At 43.3% G+C, this 22346-nt stretch overlaps 1 protein-coding gene across 1 annotated transcript in view; it reads right to left on the bottom strand.

The window, feature by feature from the left end:
• Positions 1 to 20016, bottom strand: part of LOC123491605 (SLIT-ROBO Rho GTPase-activating protein 2C-like) — an 84428-nt gene extending 64412 nt beyond the window's left edge. Inside the window, exon 1 of the mRNA XM_045222854.1 lies at positions 19573 to 20016. Within this exon, the coding sequence (XP_045078789.1) occupies positions 19573 to 19639 (67 nt within the window). The 5' untranslated portion in view covers positions 19640 to 20016. The remainder of the gene's footprint in view (positions 1 to 19572) is intronic.
• Between the last annotated feature and the right edge of the window lie 2330 nt (positions 20017 to 22346).

The following is a 22346-nucleotide window of genomic DNA, read 5'->3' as shown; positions in this document are numbered from 1 at the left end:
TTCTAGAGTACCATATATAACTGGATTTTTTATGCTAAGGTCAACTATATACAAAGAAACATGCGGCCAGAGCTGCTCTGTGTGTGTGTGTCTGTCATCTTATTTGTACAGGAATTTTGCCCGTCTGTCCTTCTGAGTGGCAAACCTCTCAATGACCCTTTGATTAAAGTCAGGAATGTCCCTGACAAGTTTCTTCTCCATGGAGAGCATGGCCAGAGCGTTCAGGCGATCCTGTGTCATGCTGTTTCTCAGGAAGGTCTTGATCCTTTTCAGTGTAGAGAAGCACCTTTCTGACTCAGCAGTTGTCATGGGTGTGGTGATGAGGATCTTGAGGAGGCTGGCAGTCTCTGTGAAAGTGCTCTGAAGGTTGTTCTCCATGAAGAACTGGTACAGGGGCACTGCACCACTACAAGCCTTGAACTCACTGTTCTCAAGATGAGGGACAGTTCGGTTTGAGCTTGGCCTTGTTCAACATGGGGTACGCCTCCACGGTTGTTTCAAGCGCTGTATCGGGGAACTTCACACTGTGTTGTGGGAACAACTCTCCGTGCAATAGTGTTGCGCTGATGAGGTGCTGGGTGAAGGAGAACCTCTCTTTGGCATGACTCAGGATGGTATCACATACCTGTAAAAGATACATCATCAGCTTTAATTTGCAATTAAGCTATTTTGATGCAAGTGATCCTGACTGACACATGCCTATGTCCAACTCAAGTATATGATTACCAAGGTGCTGATTGTTCAGGGTTTTGGCTACATACTACCAGGCCTGAAAAAAAGTTCTATGGGGAAACACTGACAATTACATCACAACTTACCTCTATAGCCAACCTCTGTTGTTCTCCTGGTCCCAGCATCCTCCGTCGCTTGATGGGCTGTTGCTGCTCGTCAGATGCGCTGTCCCCACACAAAGAGGGAATTGAGGCCCTGGGTCCAAAAAATAAAGTTTAATTTGATAACTTGCAATCAGACTTCTTAGCTCACTGTAATTCCCCCTCAACACACAACCAGTGACTTTTTATATATATATATATATATATATATATATATATATATATATATATATATATAGACAGACAGACAGACAGACAGATAGTGTGTATATACACACAAACTATGTCTAGTAACTGCTTTTAACCTGTGATGTACATAATTAACTGATGTTATTACGTTTTAAAGCCTTTTTCTATTACATTTGTGAGAGGGATGCAACATAATTTTGTTCTGCTGTGCACTTAGCAATAAAGTTAATCTTCAATAACAACTAGGCCTCTTCTAGAAATTGACCTGGTGGACACCTGAATAATTATTACAAACTGTGTAGTACTTTCCTGCATTATTATCAACGTCTGATTGTGTCTTTTGGACAAACACTTGTTCTCGTGGTCGAAGTAACAACAACTGCGCTCCTTGAGTGACGGGGTGGTACTTGGTGAGAGGGGGAGAGACGACCCAAATTGCGGAGTAAACTAGAAAAACGGACGTTACACATGGCGGAGTGGCATTACCACATTTAACAAACCAAACATTGAAATACCGTTATAGAAGGTAAAGTAAAAACCCAAACTGGTCTGTGCATCAATACCGGTATATAGTAATATATAGGCAACATACCGTAAATCTGTATCAATTATGTATCAGTTTTACATGTGACCCATATCAAATTTGCGCATTCACACTGAAGGAGCACACAAATGCAATGCTCATTTGGCGTGATTGTCGTGGTAACACAGGTGAAAAAAAAATCCTGAATGGTATCCTAATGGCAGCCATTTTGGTTAGGGAGAAATACAAACAACTCTACTGCCATACATTCCAATTAGACTGAAGGCATACAGTTGTGTCCAAATATATTGGCACCCTTGGGCTTTTCTTAAATAATTCCCTATTTCTTCTAAAATCAGTTGAAATTTGAGAGGAAAAAAATGGGTCTCCACACCTTTAATTATATTTCTGTAAACTTAAGTTTACAATTGTAATTTAGAAAATATAGACAAATGTCATGGACTAAATTATTGGCACCCTGGAGCTAGTACTTGGTTGCACAGCTTTTGGCCAAGATAGCTGCCAACATATGCTTATTGTAGACATCAATGAGCTTGCTGCACCTTTTCTGCTGGCAATTTGGCCCATTCTTCAGCAGCAAACTGCTGTAATTCTTCAATGTTTGAGGGTTGCACTCCACCAACTTCTTTTTTCAGATCTTGCCAAAACTAATGTGGTCCCGTGTAGCTCAGTTGGTAGAGCATGGCGCTTGCAACGCCAGGGTTGTGGGTTCGTTTCCCACGGGGGCCAGTATGAAAAAAATGTATGCACTCTTAACTGTAAGTCGCTCTGGATAAGAGCGTCTGCTAAATGACTAAAATGTAATGTAAATGTCTTCTCTTTCCTTTTTAAAATACTAAAACAAATATAATTGTGACGGCTCTATGATAATCACTCACTTTGATGACCAGACACATTTAGGCTTTTAAACTGTTGTAAGTGAACTATTCATCTTTCTAACAGCATCTTTATCAGCCAATAGTATATATAGTTATTTACCTGATTGTTAGCATGCTTTCTGTGAACCTCTGGACAAGTGCTTTAATGAAGACAGGGTCGATGTTCCTCTTCTGCAGCTGGCTGAAAAGCATGTCCACATTTGGCATGATCTTGTGGAACAGTGCCAGGAAAAAACAGAAAGCCTCGTCTTCGAGCATCCTCACAAAGCCCCCCGCTCTCTGACAGTCGGGGCATCAAAGTTCCCAGAGTCTCTGATGGTCTGGAAACACGTTAGGAGGTCATCCCTGTACTGCGTACACAGTGTTGTGTAACGGTAGCTGTCTTCAGGTGCTCCTCCAGCACACTGTCGAGGGAGGCAACAAAATCCACTAAGCCCCGGAAAATGCCGGGGTTGTCCGAGGAGTCAGTCTCCTCGTGCCCACGCAAGGCCAACTCAAAAGCCCCACAGAACTTCACACAATCGATAATTTTGGATAGAATGTGCCTGTTTTTATCCACCTCCTCATTGTGTTTCCTCACCGCAATCCTGTGGCCGTCATCCAGCTGCGTAGCAATGTTCACCCCTTCCTAATACAGCTAGCTTTACAGAGTTGTCCATGTGTGCCCTGGTGTTCTCATGTTTCTTTACCTTCTCTGACAGGTGCTTCATATCCCCTCACTCCGGTACCTGTCCATGCTGAATCTGACCCCGTCGTTTTAAAAAGCAAGCACGGAAAGCAAAATAAAGCATTAGCATCAGTGCACCCAGCTAGCCAAGCCTTCCTGGTGTACCAGCTACGGGAGAAGCAGCGCATATACTGCTTCCCTTTCTCGCTAGCCTGCTGTCTGATTGAGAGGTCAGGTTGATCTGGGCCCAGCTCTTTCACCCGAACTTTCTCTGACAAAGTTCTCCTCTCAAACGGATCTTGGAGGAGAGATTTCACCGAGTTAGGGTTGGGTCTTGGAGGAGTAACGCTTTGCGTCCGCCATTGTCGTCTAGTAAAAATGGCGCCACTGGAGCCCGGTCCTTATTTTATCAGGGGCGAGCTTGGGGCGATAAAATAATCGCCCTCCTTGGATTCGAATTAAAATCGCTGATTAGCTACATTTTATGTCATACATTCATATCTTAAATTAGCAATTGGCTTAACTGCTACGTAGACCCGCCTCCTCGGGGCACTTTCTGTATCGCCCCAGAGCTGACGAGGCGTTTGACAGGCAGAGGAAAGGTTGCGAATATTATTTTCTATCATATCTTACACATATTACTGTGTGCATTCCATATTTCAAACACACAAATATTGACATACTGATGTTTTTATTATTATTATTATTATTTTTATTTTTTTATTAAAAAAAAAAATAATTTTATTTAAGGGGCGGCGCCCTAGCGCCCCTCTATCGGCCAGCCGCCACTGAAATTAACCTGAGCATAAATGTTTTTTCTTCAGATTTAAATTGATTAAAATAATCAAAAACAACCAGTATGCATTATCCATTGGGCCTTTATCAAGATTAAAAACCATTCAGAAAAATTAAAAGCCTCTCTACTTTCTCCAATACTTTTGGAGTGGACAGGTAGTCATTGATGCAGAGAGTAGAATAAGATCAGGGTTGAGAGATATCAGGGATAGAAGACCTACAAGTAGTGGACAAAAATGGAAACTAATGAGGGACAAGAAGATGACTATTGGACAACTACTCATACAGTTCAGTCTGGGGCATTGTCATATTGTTGTCTCTCATTCGTCCAGGTGTTCCTATTTTTTGGTTCACCACATGTATCTTTGTAATACAACAGTAGAGAAGGAGATTTGAAGCTGTCTTCAGACAGGCTTTAGGAAGACAAGTTGAACTACTTAACAAGAATAGGAGTACAGCAAATGTGAACCAGCTTTGAGATAATTTATTAAAAGTTGTTTGTGTTATGGTCTTTGTGCATGGCGTCCTATCCACTGCTTGATTTTGTTCTAACCAAGCAGTAACACACTTGATTCAACTAATCAAGTCTTGATTGAAGTCTATGATTAGTTAGTTGAATCAGGTGTGTACTGGTTGGCAGGAACAAAAGCCTGGGCCCACATTGATCTCTGCGGATATGATTGGACAACTCCTATTATGAGTGCTGATGGAAACAATTACACTAGAGCTTACATTAGCATAAAACACTGGCTACACACTGGTGTGGGGTAAGTCTCAGGTGGAAGTGCAGCATTTCCCTCCATCTCTGGCTCCCTCCTATTTCCATCCATCCTTCACATTTAATCTCCATCTCTCCTCCTCCCTTCTCTCCTCCTCACCTGGACATGCCATCTGTCTCTCCTTCCTCTCCCGTCTGTCAAAAGCTGTAAGAGAAATAACTTCCACTATCCATCTCTCCATCCATCTGTCTCTCCTCTCTATACCTTCATCTGTCTCTGACCCTCTGTCTCTATTGGAGGGTGGGCAGAGACGAACAGGATACCCACATTTTGGAGACAACAGGATGATTTTACGGGACAGTGTAGCCTACATTCATCATTTCCATTTAGATCTTCTTGAATTACTGTTTCGTGAGCAAATTAGAGCAGATGGTGTTAACAAACTATATAGCTTTGCTGTACTTTGTTTCAATCAAAGCACATTCTACCTGGTAGCCTAGTAGCCTAGTAGCCTAGTAGCCTGGTAGCCTAGTAGCCTAGTAGCCTAGTAGCCTGGTGGCCTGGTGGCCTAGTAGCCTGGTAGCCTGGTAGCCTGGTAGCCTGGTAGCCTGGTAGCCTAGTAGCCTAGTAGCCTGGTAGCCTGGTAGCCTGGTAGCCTAGTAGCCTAGTAGCCTGGTAGCCTGGTAGCCTAGTAGCCTGGTAGCCTGGTAGCCTGGTAGCCTAGTAGCCTGGTAGCCTGGTAGCCTGGTAGCTAAGTTTACTGTTGAGTTTTGGCCGCATGAGATTTTTTATTGTTGGAATATTCAGCTAACCATCCTAAAATCTCATAGGAAATTAGGTGGTGTTTTTGGTGTAACAGTAATGTTATACTATGCTAATATATTTGGTTCTGTTATGTAGAAAATACTAATTAATCATTATGTGATCTTCCATGACATTGATTAAGCTTTGATCTAACTTTACTAAACGAGAACCACTCTGAAAAGTGGCAGAGCGACGCTCTGGTGCGCTCAGGCAGCACTACACCCCTGCAATCCGCTGCAATGAACTAGCTAATTTAAGCGCACATAGCCAATTTTTTTTCCTTGCACAAAATCTTACAGTGCAGAAACGAGAGACCACACATGTGGTTGTTTTATGAATCTGGGAATATGTGGCCAACTAAACATTTCTGGTTGGTCTCAGGGAATATAAAACAGTTAGGAAGGGAAACTTTTAAAACGGGATTGAGTAAAGTAGCAGCAAATATGATGAATGAGCAACTAATGAGCACGGAGACTGGAGAGCCTCACAAGACAAAATTACCTTATATCGTTCAGTCTAATATTTGCTTACTTTTGTAGGTCTTCATCATAACCACGGTTTTTGTAAGTAGTGAGGCCTAACTGTCCTCTCCAAGTTTAGCTGGAATTTAACATGGAAGAATTTGAGAAATGTGATTGGTTGACGATATGCCAATGACATTGGCCTACGTCTCGTCTTGTGCTGCGCAGAACATCAGATCTCAACAACGATTGGAGAAATGTCTAACATCACCATGGTTACCACATCCTTATGATATACAGTGGCTTGCGAAAGTATTCACCCCCCTTGGCATTTTTCCTATTTTGTTGCCTTACAACCTGGAATTAAAATTGATTTTTGGTGGGTTTGTATCATTTGATTTACACAACATGCCTACCCCTTTGGAGATGCAAAATACTTTTTTTTGTGAAACAAACAAGAAATAAGACACAAATACAGAAAACTTGAGTGTGCATGGCTTTTGACATTATCGATCATAGTCTGCTGCTGGAAAAAACGTATGTGTTATGCCTTTACACCCCCTGCTATATTGTGGATAAAGAGTTACCTGTCTAACAGAACACAGAGGGTGTTCTTTAATGGAAGCCTCCAACATAATCCAGGTAGAATCAGGAATTCCCCAGGGCAGCTGTCTAGGCCCCTTACATTTTTCAATCTTTACTAACGACATGCCACCGGCTTTGAGTAAAGCCAGTGTGTCTATGGATGCGGATGACTCAACACTATACACGTCAGCTACTACAGCGACTGAAATTACTGCAACACTTAACAAAGAGCTGCAGTTAGTTTCAGAATGGGTGGCAAGGAATAAGTTAGTCCTAAATATTTCAAAAACTAAAAACATTTTATTTGGGACAAATCATTCACTAAACCCTAAACCTCAACTAAATATTGTAATACATAATGTGGAAATTGAGCAAGTTGAGGTGACTAAACTGCTTGGAGTAACCCTGGATTGTAAACTGTCATGGTCAAAACATATTGATACAACAGTAGCTAAGATGGGGATAATAGTAGCTAAATCTGTCCATAATAAAGCGCTGCTCTGCCTTCTTAACAACACTATGAACAAGGCAGGTCCTACTGGCTCTAGTTTTGTCACACCTGGACTACTGTTCAGTCGTGTGGTCAGGTGCCACAAAGAGGGACTTAGGAAAATTGCAATTGGCTCAGAACTGGACAGCACGGCTGGCCCTTGGATGTACACAGAGAGCTAACATTAATAATATGCATGTCAATCTCTCCTGGCTCAAAGTGGAGGAGAGATTGACTTCATCACTACTTGTATTTGTGAGAGGTATTGACATGTTGAAAGCGCTGAGCTGTCTGTTTAAATGACTAGCACACAGCTCAGAAACCCAGGCATACCCAACAAGACATGCCACCAGAGGTCTCTTCACAGTCCCCAAGTCCAGAACAGACTATGGGAGGCGCAAAGTACTACATAGAGCCATGACTACATGGAACTCTATTCCACATCAGGTAACTGATGCAAGCAGTAGAATCAGATTTAAGAAACACATAAAAATACACCTTATGGAACAGCGGGGACTGTGAAGCAACACAAACATAGGCGCAGACACATGCACACACGTACACATGGATTTAGTTTTGTAGATATGTGGTAGTGGAGTAGGGGCCTGAGGGCACACACTTAGTGTGTTATGAAATCTGTTATGAATGTATTGTAATGTTTTTAAAATGTTATAACATCCTTAATTTTGCTGGACCCCAGGAAGAGTAGCAGCTAATGGGGATCCATAATAAATACAAATACAAATACAAACTCTATGCGAAGGAGATGTGTCGCGCTGCATGAGGCAAATTGTGGTCACACCACATACAGACTGGTTTTCTGATCCACGCCCCTACCTTTAAAAATTTTTATTTCAATGGACTGATGTGCTTATATGAACTGTAACTCAGCAAATCTTTGAAATTGTTGCATGTTGCATTTATATTTTTGTTCAGTATATATTTTCATTAGTGCAATGTGACTGCAAGTGACAGGTTTGAATAACTGACTGAAATACGGGACAAATCAACTTTTTTTTCTAAATTTGTAGTGTTTGAATTTGTTGATAAAAGGTGGGACATGATTGTTTGGTTGCAGGACGCGGGACAAAGGGCCAAAATGTGGGACTGTTCCGCACAATCCGGGACATGTGGTCACCCTTGCTCCACAGCATCTGTCTGTGTGTGTCCATGTCTGGGGTATAGGTCGGCAGTTCAGGAAAAACTTGAATCAGGCCCCGAACAGGAAGCAAGCACACACACACAAGCACACTACACACACACTACACTATACACACACACACACACACACACAATATGTGTGTGTTCTACCCTGACTCCTTCCTATCCTCCCCTTTAGACAAACATCCTTCCTGAGAGATTATTTTAACCCCCATCAGCATTTTCTATTCAGTACACACACACACACACACACACACACACACACACACACACACTACCTCTCTTTTTATCCATCTGTCTCACACACATACAGTGGCTTGCGAAATTATTCACCCCCCTTGGCATTTTTCCTATTTTGTTGCCTTACAACCTAGAATTAAAATGGACTTTAGGGGGATTTGTATCATTTGATTTACACAACATGCCTACCACTTTGAAGATGCAAAATATTTTTTATTGTGAAACTAAAAGAAATAAGACAAAAAAACAGAAAACTTGAGTGTGCATAACTATTCACCCCCCCAAAGTAAATACTTTGTAGAGCCACCTTTTGCAGAAATTACAGCTGCAAGTCTCTTGGGGTATGTCTCTATAAGCTTGGCACATCTAGCCACTGGGATTTTTGCCCATTCTTCAAGGCAAAACTGCTCCAGCTCCTTCAAGTTGGATGGGTTCCGCTGGTGTACAGCAATCTTTAAGTCATACCACAGATTCTCAATTGGATTGAGGTCTGGGCTTTGATTAGGCCATTCCAAGACATTTAAATGTTTCCCCTTAAACCACTCGAGTGTTGCTTTAGCAGTATACTTAGGGTCATTGTCCTGCTGGAAGGTAAACCTCCGTCCCAGTCTCAAATCTCTGGAAGACTGAAACAGGTTTTCCTCAAGATTTTCCCTGTATTTAGCTCCATCCATCATTCCTTCAATTCTGACCAGTTTCCCAGTCCCTGCCGATGAAAAACATCCCCACAGCATGATGCTGCCACCACCATGCTTCACTGTGGGGATGGTGTTCTCGGGTGATGAGAGGTGTTGGGTTTGAGCCAGACATAGCGTTTTCCTTGATGGCCAAAAAGCTCAATTTTAGTCTCATCTGACCAGAGTACCTTCTTTCATATCTTTAGGGAGTCTCCCACATGCCTTTTGGTGAACACCAAACGTGTTTGCTTATTTTTTTCTTTAAGCAATGGCTTTTTTCTGGCCACTCTTCCGTAAAGCCCAGCTCTGTGGAGTGTACAGCTTAAAGTGGTCCTATGGACAGATACTCCAATCTCCACTGTGGAGCTTTGCAGCTCCTTCAGGGTTATCTTTGGTCTCTTTGTTGCCTCTCTGATTAATGCCCTCCTTGCCTGGTCCGTGAGTTTTGGTGGGCAGCCCTCTTTTGGCAGGTTTGTTGTGGTGCCATATTCTTTCAATTTTTTAATAATGGATTTAATGGTGCTCCGTGGGATGTTCAAAATTTCTGATATTTTTTTATAACCCAACCCTGATCTGTACTTCTCCACAACTTTGTCCCTGACCTGTTTGGAGAGCTCCTTGGTCTTCATGGTGCCGCTTGCTTGAGGGTGCCCCTTGTTTAGTGGTGTTGGAGACTCTGGGGCCTTTCAGAACAGGTGTATATATACTGAGATCATGTGACACTTAGATTGCACACAGGTGGACTTTATTTAACTAATTATGTGACTTCTGAATGTAATTGGTTTCACCAGATCTTATTTAGGGGCTTCATAGCAAAGGGGGTGAATACAATACGCACCACTTTTCTGTTATTTAGTTTTTAGTTTTTTTAAACAAGTTATTTTTTTCATTTCACTTCACCAATTTGGACTATTTTGTGTATGTCCATTACATGAAATCCAAATAAAAATCAATTTAAATTACAGGTTGTAATGCAACAAAATAGGAAAAATGCCAAGGGGGATGAATACTTTTGCAAGGCACTGTACTACCTCTCTCCCTCACACACTCACTCACACACACACACCCTCTGTCTCTCACACACATATGGAGTAAACAGTCATCTGATTGAGCCGTGGTCAGTCCAGCATTAAGACTAATCGATGCAATCCACCTCTAATTTAGTGTGGGTCATTACATACACAGACACACACACACGCACAGTCCAGCAGTAATTGATTGTGGGTTGTTAGGAAATCGCACTAATGTGAACAATGGGAGATTAGGGGAATTTAACGACCACTTCCCAGAGCCACTACTAGCACACACTCACACACAGGCAAGTAATCATGTATAATGATGACTGATTAGAACGTGAATTGCAGACGAGGCCAGTGTTTCAATAGGTTTGAATTCTATCGGTTTGAATAGGAAATGGTAGTTTGGGTTTCGGTTCCCCTGGATACTGATTGAGAGAGACACTGCACATTGTCACATGCTGTATGACCAGCACAAAGCCGGGGTGGTTTATGAGGAAATGGAGGAGGTACGTTGCACAATCCCTACTGTGGATACTGAACAAAATATCACTGTCAACACAGTTCTAGCAGTAGACTGCCTCTGCTCTGCTCTCTTCATCTTTCCCTTTGTCTTTCTGTCCTTCTCTGTCTCTCTCTCAGTCTGTTGGTTTAGTGACCCATTTAATGTGTGTTAATAAATGATAAACACATTCAGTATTCAGCGCCTAACCCAGCACCTCTCATCTACAGACAAATCACACACACATGCACAGCCTGCACAGACATCACACGCTCCGTATTCAGCAGGCCCACTCTCTCACCAGTGCTTTGTCTGATCAAATATACATTAAGTCAGCCTGTGAAAACACACACACATATATGCACACACACAAAAGTACACAAACACACACAGTAAAAAAGCACACATTGTGCCTCCTACATTTCCCCCCATTGTGTGGTAGTCAAAGCAGCCATCCACATCAGACACACACACCGTTGATACCATCTCCAAAACGGTTAGGAGCTGCTTAAATACACAGCCAGTTTTAATATCAGTGTTAACCCACAGGGCAGCTTCATTCCTCAATGGAGATTATTACTGTTAGTGTGTCTGTGTGTGTGTGTGTGTGTGTGTTAGCCCATTTCAGCTCTCTACCCAGTATCTATCAGTCAGACTCATCTCTTTGGGGTTGGGGGAGAAGGGTGGGGGGGGGGGGGTATGCAGACAGACAGCCTCAAGCAGATATTAACTCAATAGATTCTCATTTGTCATCCCCAGAATGGTTCCCTACAGAATCAGGACAGCTCAGAGCTCAGCTCTCCAACACAAAGATCTTATTCCAATCAATACTATTTCACACAAATGTCCTAGGTGAAAAAGGTCCGGATGGAAATGGTCATTTGTCGGTGTAGTAACAAACCCCCACCTTGCAACCCCATGCGACCCCATACTATTCACACCCCTCTTGTTGGCCGAGAGAAAATGTGGCAGTTTTAAAGCTCATTTCCCGCAATTCTAGACACTTTGCATGGGGCATAGAATTTGTTTGCTGAGTTAAAGCTAATTTCCTGCAATTCTACAAAATGTTCTATGTCTTATATGTGTTTATATGATACCAGGTGTTGAAGCCCGACCGAGATCCCCCCCCCCCGAAATCCGTATTGACCCAATTCTGGGTCTGGATCCAGACCGCGGTCTGCCAGTTCAGTATGGGGGTGATAGATTATCTCCCCAGAAAAATTACTTGTTGCCTCTTTGAGCTTGTTGTTTTCTCTCTGAGTGTGTCAGGCTTGAGACCATTGTGTGTGTGTGTGTGTGTGTGTGTGTGTGTGTGTGTGTGTGTGTGTGTGTGTGTGTATATATATATGTGTGTGTGTGTGTGTGTGTGTGTGTGTGTGTGTGTGTGTGTGTGTGTGTGTGTGTGTGTGTGTGTGTGTGTGTGTGTGTGTGTGTGTGTGTGTGTGTGTGTGTGTGTGTGTGTGTGTCAGGGTTCCAGTTAGGAAAATGTGGCGCCGGACAACATGACCGGGAAGATTTTAATTGACCCGCCATTTGAGAAATTTACCGGACACATGCATTGGGTGTGTAACTGTGCTCAGAATTCTATTTACATTATGGTAATTAATCTTAACAAAAGATGCAACTCCTGTAATGAAGCAGCCAATAAACCGTCATTTTCGAACATTTGCAAAAATGCAATTTGCGGGAAAATGGGTAAAACACCATTCTAAACAGTGCACCTGATGTGAGCGGTATATGACAGAGATGAAAACCTCTGTAGAAACGTAGAAAGCGGGTGAATATAAAGATGCAACAACTAGGATGGTTGCTAATATGACAAGGATTGTGCATTTGGCTTCTGGACAACGAAAGAAAGTTGATATGAAAACCAATAGAACAGGAGAGAAATGGCATATGAGGAAGTCTTTCATAGGCAGAGCGCATGGCAATAGGCCTAGCTGATTATTGAGTTGTGGCTGTCAGTGAAAAGCATCTATAACGTGTGAAGATAATGTGTCTTGAGTATAATGTAAAATGTTGAGACAAGAAGAAGGGGATGGGTGTGTGGCGAAGATGGCCTATATGCATGTCTCTCCCCAGAATGCATGCAGCTGTCTCCCGCCAATTCTTCCTCATACATTGTGTCATGTGAATTGTTTGCCCTTTGATTGTTTATTTTATTACATATGTCACCAGTAGTAAATGTACTGTTGATCTCTGTCATTTGGTTACATTCATTTCTGTTAATGCATTGTATTACTAATTAGGCCTACAGTCATTTATGTTCTCATTCTCGGAGTGTAAACGTTGTTTACAGAGTTCACAACCTGCTACACTTGTGAGAAACAAGTTTTGGTTTATTTCATAACCATCATTTAAGAGTTGTCAATGTTTTCATTGTCTTTTGTTTGTGTGCTCCATGTGAGCAATGAGCATGGGTCTGGTTTCTCTGCCTTGTTAATGTTGAGGGAGCGCTTCCGCCTGAGCATGCACAGAAGTAGCCTACCTGGCTTGCTGTGCGCAAATGTACAAAAGTGCATATATGGAAATGTTTGATTTCTGATTTTCTTAGTCACCACGTCCACCACTAATAAGCTGAGATTCTCAGTCATTTTTTCTTCAACTCACACAGTAAGCCAACAAAGTCCGTTTTTTTTAGCATCCATTGCGAATGATAGCCTAATAGTTCCTCACAGTAGGCCTATTTGAAAAATCTTTCCAACAATCTCCCCCTCGATAATCGCCAAGCCTCGGTGTGAAAGAGCAAAATATCATCATCTGACGATCCCATATATGGAAACGTCATAAAATACCTTTCCCTTGCACAACAGCTGTCTGTCCTGAGCTCACTGGCACTGGAAACTCTGAGGGCTGGGAATAGGCTAGATGATACAATGTTGCAAGTTCGCTAGAGACAGCTTCATGCAGGATCCAGTTGATTGATTTGATACAATGTTGCACTTCACTAGCAATAGCTCAAGTCAAGACAGATAGAAAGGGAGGCAGACGGGCTGAGTAGAGAGATGAATGTGATTGAAAGAACCTGAATTTTCATTCGTATATTTTCTACTGTTTTTATTTGTCAGCTTTATGTATTTTAATTAGTTGACAAATGGAAGTTATAGGCCAACGGCTGCATTGGCCATCTCTGAGTTCCATGTTCTCATTCAGGCAATTTAGCCGCCAATGATCACGGTGTATCAATGTGTCCATATGGCAGAGGCTGGTGCTCTCGCATTAGTTGAATTTTAACTTTGATATTTATATCATCTAAATTTAGATTTTTATGATTAACCACGTGACAATGATTTTGAGAAACGAAAACGTTATTATTGAAATGAAACTGTTCCACGATAATGCACATATGAAAATCATAACTGACATGCACATCGGTAGAAATGGTAGGATAAATTGTAAGTTTCCACAAACTTGAAACTCACACGCTGCCTATTTAGAATTGCCTACACCTTTCTATGGTCGGATTTTCAAGCAAGGTAAGACATGCCCCATAATATCAAGTCAAACAATTAAGTATGTTTTCAAAATGCATATTGCCTCCAGCTCACATTGTAAAGTGGTGGGTGACACGCTGATAGTCCGCCTACCGTTGTTCTTTATCCCGGTCAATTTGGCCGGCAACTATTTAATTTATCGGCTTTCCATTTGTTTTACGGCCAAAAGCCGTCAATTACCAGCTAACGGAATACCTGCTATGTCTTACTGTCGTCTGTCTGTGTTTGTATGTTTATTACTGTCTAACTGCGTTTTGAGTAATTGTGTCGTACTCGAGACCACCAGGTGATCAGGATTCCATTTCCTCTTCACATTTCCATCTGTGCATCTCTGCAGAAGTGACATTCCTCTCACACACGTCTCACACCACCTAGGATTGGATTGGGAGTAACAGGGCTGTGAAATGGGGCATGTTATTCATTCTTGCTCTGCTGAGCTGCTGGATCTGGAATACATACGTTTATTTTCCTATTGCCAGACGAGCCCTGAGGACGGGGAGAAAGAGGAAGAAGGGGAAAGGAGGAGCTGACAACCCCTCCACATCCTACCACCTCCCCCCTTTCAAGAGCCTAACAGAATAAACTGGCTATGGAGAGCCGAGTGTGTGTGTGGGTCTGTGTATGCGCTTGAACGTGTGAGTATGTGTAGCTGGCCTGGCACAATATTGCTATTGGGTGCAGATATTCATTTTCCTGGAGAAGACATGTGCTTTCCTTGCAGGGTGCAGATGAATGTCTTAGTGGGGCTCTGCTGGGAGGAAGAGATACCACAGCTATTCAGAAAGAGAGAGATACCATCAGAAATAAAACAGAGAGGAGGAAAACACATAGGTGGTTTATTCAGCAGCTTCACACTGATCTCCTATCCCTGGCTATCCCTCTCTCTGTGTGTGTGTGTGTGTGTGTGTGTGTGTGTGTGTGTGTGTGTGTGTGTGTGTGTGTGTGTGTGTGTGTGTGTGTGTGTGTTTGCACAATGTGCATGTTGGCCAAACAGTCTGCCTGGAATGTCAGAGTAGACAGACATCATCTGAGGACTCACAGCAATGGGTGATCATAACACACACCATAATCACGCTCTCCGATGTGAGTAAGACCTTTAAACAGGTCAACATTCACAAGGCCACAGGGCCAGACGGATTACCAGGACGTGTACTCTGAGCATTCGCTGACCAACTGGCAAGTGTCTTCACTGACATTTTCAACATGTCCCTGACTGAGTCTGTAATACCAACATGTTTCAAGCAGACCACCATAGTCCCTGTGTCCAAGAACACTAAGGTAACCTGCCTAAATGACTACCGATCCGTAGCACTCACGTCTATAGCCATGAAGTGCTTTGAAAGGCAGGTCATGGCTCACATCAACACCATTACTACATTTACATTTTAGTCATTTAGCAGACGCTCTTATCCAGAGCGACTTACAGTTAGTGAGTGCATACATTTTTCATACTGGCCCCCCGTGGGAATCGAACCCACAATCCTGGCATTGCAAGCGCCATGCTCTACCAACTGAGCTACAGGAGGCGAAACCCTAGACCCACTCCAATTTGCATACCGCCCCAACAGATCCACAGATGATGCAATCTCTATTGCACTCCACACTATCCTTTCCCACCTGGACAAAAGGAACACCTATGTCAGAATGCTATTCATTGACTACAGCTCAGCGTTCAACACCATAGTGCCCTCAAAGCTCATCACTAAGCTAAGGACCCTGGGACTAAACACCTCCCTCTGCAACTGCATCCTGGACTTCCTGATGGGCCACCCCCAGGTGGTAAGGGTAGGTAACAACACATCTGCCACGCTGATCCTCAACACGGGGGCCCCTCAGGGGTGCGTGCTCAGTCCCCTCCTGTACTCCCTGTTCACCCATGACTGCAAGGCCAGGCACGACTCCAACACCATCATTAAGTTTGCCGATGACACAACAGTGGTAGGCCTGATCACCGACAATGAAGAGACAGTCTATAGGGAGGAGGTCAGAGACCTGGCCTTGTGGTGCCAGGATAACAACCTCTCCCTCAACGTGACAAAGACAAAGGAGATGATTGTGGACTACAGGAAAAAAAAGAGGACCGAGCACGCCCCCATTCTCATCGACGGGGCTGTAGTGGAGCAGGTTGAGAGCTTCAAGTTCCTTGGTGTCCACATCCCCAACAACCTATCATGGTCCAAACACACCAAGATAGTAGTGAAGAGGGCACGACAAAGCCTATTCCCCCTCAGGAGACTGACAAGATTTGGCATGGGTCCTCAGATCCTCAAAAAGTTATACAGCTGCACCATCGAGAGCATCCTGACTGGTTGCATCACTGCCTGGTATGGCAACTGCTCGGCCTCCGACCGCAAGGCTCTACAGAGGGTAGTGCGTACGGCCCAGTACATCACTGGGGCCAAGCTTCCTGCCATCCAGGACCTATATACCAGGCGGTGTCAGAGGAAGGCTCTAAACATTGTCAAAGACTCCAGCCACCCTAGTCATAGACTGTTCTCTCTGCTACCGCATGGCAAGCGGTACCAGAGCGCCAAGTCTAGGTCCAAAAGGCTTCTTAACAGCTTCTACTCCCAAGCCATAAGACTCCTGAACAGCTAATCAAAGGGCTACCCGGACTATTTGCATTGTTCCCCCCCAGCCAGTAATAACACACACACACTAAAAACACTAACGGGAGCAATGGCAGGTATGTAGAAACACAGGTTTACCCCTCCCCCCCATCAGAAAGATTAAGAGAAATATATATATACACAGTACCAGTCAAAGGTTTGGACACACCTACTCATTCCAGGGTTTTTCTTTATTTTTACTATTTTCTACATTGTAGAATAATAGTGAAGACATCAAAACTATGAAATAACACATGGAATCATGTAGTAACCAAAAAAGTGTTAAACAAATCAAAATATATTTTAGATTTGAAATTCTTCAAAGTAGCCACACTTTGCCTTGATGACAGCTTTGCACACTCTTGGCATTCTCTCAACCAGCTTCATGAGGTAGTCACCTGGAATGCATTTCAATTAACAGGTGTGCCTTGTTAAAAGTTAATTTGTGGAATTTCTTTCCATCTTAATGCGTTTGAGCCAATCAGTTATGTTGTGACAAGGTAGGGGTGGTATACAGAAGATAGCCCTATTTGGTACAAGACCAAGTCCATATTATGGCAAGAATAGCTCAAATAAGCAAAGAGAAACGACAGTCCATCATAACTTTAAGACATGAAGGTCTGTCAATCCGGAAAGAGAGAGAGAGAGAGAGAGAGAGAGAGAGAGAGAGAGAGAGAGAGAGAGAGAGAGAGAGAGAGAGAGAGAGAGAGAGAGAGAGAGAGAGAGAGAGAGAGAGAGAGAGAGAGAGAGAGAGAGATGCTGAAGTGGGGAGTGTGTGTACTCCATAGTGTCTGACAGGGAAATCGATGCAGACAAACACAAACTCTATACAGTGCCAAACACCGCAGCACAAACACACACATCACTCAGTGGCAGACTCTTTACACTGGTAAGCACAATAGAAACTCTTTACAAACGGGTAAACACAGACATGTAACTCTGCATGCTGTTAAAGACAGTGATGTGGACTCCTGTCCTCAGAGACAGCTGGGGAGGGAACAGGAGGACACGGCAGGGGACACAAAGCTAAGCCAGGCTTCTGTAGCCACAGAGCCTCACAGCCCCAACCTACCACACCACTGACACCAGGATGCCAATCTGTCCACAAGCTCATCCACACGAAGATTATGTAGGTGTACTTATGACATTGTAGTAAGAACAAATGTTCTGTTTCAAAACGCTTTCCTTTTTCATTCCTACTCAACACAGACCCAGTGCAGCAGTCTCAGACACTTGGCCAGGCATTAAACCCCTGTCACTGTCAATGTCACCGTCAGAACACAGCAACAGCCTTTTTAGGGGAACAAGTCACTGCCAACAACTCAGATCCTACAGATCATGGCTTCATTGAGATGCTGCTTAGCAATAGAGAGCCATACTATTTGTGAAAATATCTGACCTGCTTTCCTGTTCTGTTCCCTGGGTGGGGGGAGAGGCAAAAAAGAAAGGGAGAGAGAGAAGGTGTGGCCTACTTCCCAGCCTCCTCCTCATTGGACCAACCTGCCTCTCTTTCTACCCCTTTCTTCTCTTCTGTGAAGCAAGGGTCAGGTCTTACTGGTCTATCACAGTCACAAACACACTGAATAAAGTTAATACAATGTGTTTCCTCTCCTCCTCTCCTGTTCTTCCTGTCTGTTCACTGTTTGAAACCAGTCCAGTCATTTCTCTTATACGAATGGATGGTGGGATAGTTATAGGAGGGCGTGTCAAGGAAATTAGGTAAAGAAAGGAGGTAAGGAGGGGAGAGTAAGTTTTTTCAGACAGTTGGGATGCAGTTACCCTGACTAGTTTATGATGAAGTGGTGTCTGTCCCTTTTCCTCCACCCTTCCCGGACTCATGACAGATGAGAGGAGAGGGAGAAGATGAGGGTAAAGGGATCTTATCACTTCATATTTGGTGGCTGCAGTGCTGTTCATTAGGAGGGTAATATCCTGTCCTCTCTCTCTCTCTCCTGTCCTCACTCTACAGTTTCCTCTCCAGGCTCTATTACCGCTATATTTCCCCAGCTCAGATGTAAATATAACATGACTGACTCCCTCACCATGAAAATACCATGATCCCCCTGACAACAAACATCGATAAACCATCAGCGAGTGAACAGTTAACCCGCTAAACACCACCCCAGCCCACCTCTCTCCCCACTCCCCCGTCAAAAGAACTCGACAAAACCACCCGTGCTCCCGTCGACCGGTTCTGTGGCGACATCTGTGAACCTCGGACATACACTCTCACGTGAGGCGACAGACCATGAATTCACAATTTGGTCCTATTCCTAACGTTGGTCTGAATGCCCGATGTCTGTCTCTCGCACACGAAACACTGCAGACACTGGGAAATGAATTGCTCTAGAACAGCACCACACCAACATGCAGCGAGAGTGAGAAAACGCCCTGCGTTGTTCCACATGCATGTCGAATCTAAACCCTGCGGGTAGGCTACACACATAACACTCACCCTGGAAAGCAAAACCCCATAACGTCTTATTAATGCGGTATATGAACGCACCAATACCGCATAATTCAGACATAAGGCTATCAGATATATTTGTATTATCTGCGGACCTATGATGGTTTGGTAGGCTAGTCTCGATAAAATGTGGTTATCTAGATGTTCTTATCAATAGAACGCTTTGATTTGACACCGCAGTAGGCTATGATGACAATTAAACAATAATAATCTGCCTACTAAACCCATCAAAGGACCCACACTTTTTTACCCTTTGGTAAAAGTAATAGGCTATTATACTTTGAATATTGGTGTATGCTAAACAGGAATAACTGATCCTATACACGTTGACATATCCACGAAGAGGAAAATAAATGCGACAAGCCATTATGGAAAGGATAGCCTACATGATCGCAAGGAACAGCATGTATAACAATATAAAACTTGTTAGAAAAGTATTACCTTTAACTTGAGTCTCATATTCGGCTACGATCTCCTTGTCCTTTCGGAATTTGGCCGGAGACGTCATGGCTGGTTCTTCTACTCAAAAAACACTAGCCGTCGCAATACTGGGTTAACTAGTAACTATAATATTTCGTCTGGAAGCATACCGCACTGAAAGATTGTAGCGAGTAACCCCACAGCCCGTGGAATGGTATTGTGTTCTGCCCCTTCACTCTGGCCGCATTGTGAGAGTTTGGCGCTGCCGCATTCCCATTCGTGTGGATCCTTTCCTCAATGTGTCCTCAAAACCAGTTATAGAGCAAACAGAGGATAGATGCATTCCCTCAAAACCAACAATAACTTGCCAGTCAGCACGGCCGGATGAGGAGACTCCCAAAAAGTTTAGTCCTTCAGTGAGTGGCTGTCACCACGACGGTCAGAGGCTGGGCTGGCTCCGTGCTCTTCCCCCTAGAGCGAGAGTGTGGTACATCATGGATGAGCTGGGAAGCCAATATGCAGGCATGGAGACAGACATACACCGTGCATGTGTCACATTCATTTGGTTGATACATAAATTACATTGCTTGCCCATACATATTCATTAACACATGTAATACTGTGTAGGCCTATGTATGGATAAAATACTCTGGCCTTTATACATCATTCAAACTGGGTGTTGCAATGTGTCTGGGGTGGGTGTAGGACCAAATCCAGTGTGTGGTTCTCATAATAGACAGTGATGCTAAGAGTTGGTGAATTGACTGTTGCCTACACACTAATAAGGGATGGAATAGATTTACATTTTTAGTCATTTAGCAGACGTTCTTATCCAGTTAGCTCGTCTGGTAGGCTCGTGTCACTGGGTAGCTCGCGGCTGTGCTTCCCTTTGTAGTCCGTTAGTGAGTGCATACATTATTTTTTATTTTTTTCATACTGGCCCCCCATGGGAATCGAACCCACAACCCTGGCTTTGCAAACGCCATGCTCTACCAACTGAGCTACAACCCTGCCGGCCATTCCCTCCCCTACCCTGGACGATGCTGGGCCAATTGTGCGCCGCCCCATGGGTCTCCTGGTCGCGGCCTGCTATGACAGAGCCTGGATTTGAACCAGGATCTCTAGTGGCACAGCTAGCACTGCGATGCAGTGCCTTAGACCACTGCGCCACTCGGGAGGATAGTAGATTGTTTCATGCTGGGCCCATGAATAGTAATATCGGAAAAAGGCCAGAGAACATAAAGGTCAAAATATGTCAATCCAATGTGGTCCATGACATTGACAATATAATTTTCCTGAGAACACAGTTTTCAACTTTGGTGCCTTGAGAACAGCAAACACTCAGAAAACATCATAACACTGGGCTACCTTTATTAAAGACATGCTCCGGAACTCAGATGGTAGTGCATGGTACCTTTATTAAAGACATGTCCTGTGTGGCTCAATTGGTAGAGCATGGCGCTTACAAAGCCAGGATTGAGTGTTTGATTCCCACGGGGGACCAGTACGAAAAAGTCAGACAAATGTATGCACTCATTAGTACTACAGTAAGTCGTTCTGGATGAGAGCGTTTGCTAAATTACTAACTTGGCCACTAGTTAGTATATTTTAAACCTCCCACATTGGGTTGGGTGTCAATGTATAGTTCATACAGGCATAATCTATGAGAAGGAGTACTGTTTTACCGCAATATGCCACAAAATCCCTAGTTTGAAAGCGGCTGTTTTCTGGAATATGTGCGGTGCAATTTTCCTTACATTTTCCCCATGTGGGTCAGCCCCCTAGCAATTTGAGTTTCAGCCAATGAGCTTCATCCCCTAGCCATTTGAGTGACAGCTAGCAAGATACACATACAGCAGAGCAAGAGAGAGGGCAATGGCATGGTGCACATATCTGCACAGGTGACATAGTATGCAATTTTCGGGGACCACATTTGGATCGTGAGTGCTACTTTCAGAACTACTGTCTAAAAAGTATAGAAAAGTACCGGAGAATCTCTTTAAGGGTTTGTATGTAAGCAGACTAAAGCAGTTACTAAGTATAAATTTATAGGTAACATAAACCCCATTACTGTTATAAAATAGGCCTATCTCATTGGTTTAAACTGAATGATAGTCATTATGGTGCTTGCAAAACATGGGCATATTACAATGTCAACCAATGAGTTATGGATAAAAGCGTCTGCCTAACTATGCACATGAGACAACACCTTTAGAGGGCTGCAACATTGAATTGTAGCATAAAAACGATGTCAAATTCTATATAGAATGTGTCTTTTTTACAGACACCCCCTAGATAAGTGAAGTTTAAAGAATGGTGAACTTAGCGATCAGACTGGTTTCACCTGTCTATAAGAATGAGGCATTTCGCCATTTTTAGCTATAGGAAATCTAGGGACTAGAGTAAGGCTAACGAGCTAGCCAAGTCTTTGGGATACCGTTACCTAGCTAGCTACCGTTATAGCTACTATAATTTATTGTCTTTCTCCAAACGTATGAGTTCCAAAAGTGTACACTTTTCTAACTGTTTGTGTGCTATAAACATACAGCATTGCACATGTTTTACAATGCAAGTTGCTTAAAGCATGCACCACATTTGACCTAATGTCGATTTCGATGACAAATACGAGCTTTCCTATTTCATTTCCGTCCCATATGAAGATTTTGGGGGTGTTTTTCTCACAAGTTCTCCAAAAACGACCCCGCCTCTTTTCATGAAACAAGAGAAATCGACAATCAAGGGGCGGAGTCAATTATGCTGAGCCTTTTTTGGGGGGAATAAAATATAACAGACAA

This window comes from Coregonus clupeaformis, chromosome 10 (assembly GCF_020615455.1).
Source record: "Coregonus clupeaformis isolate EN_2021a chromosome 10, ASM2061545v1, whole genome shotgun sequence".
Classification (NCBI taxonomy): Eukaryota; Metazoa; Chordata; class Actinopteri; order Salmoniformes; family Salmonidae; genus Coregonus; species Coregonus clupeaformis.
This window is presented reverse-complemented; position numbering and strand designations above follow the sequence as displayed.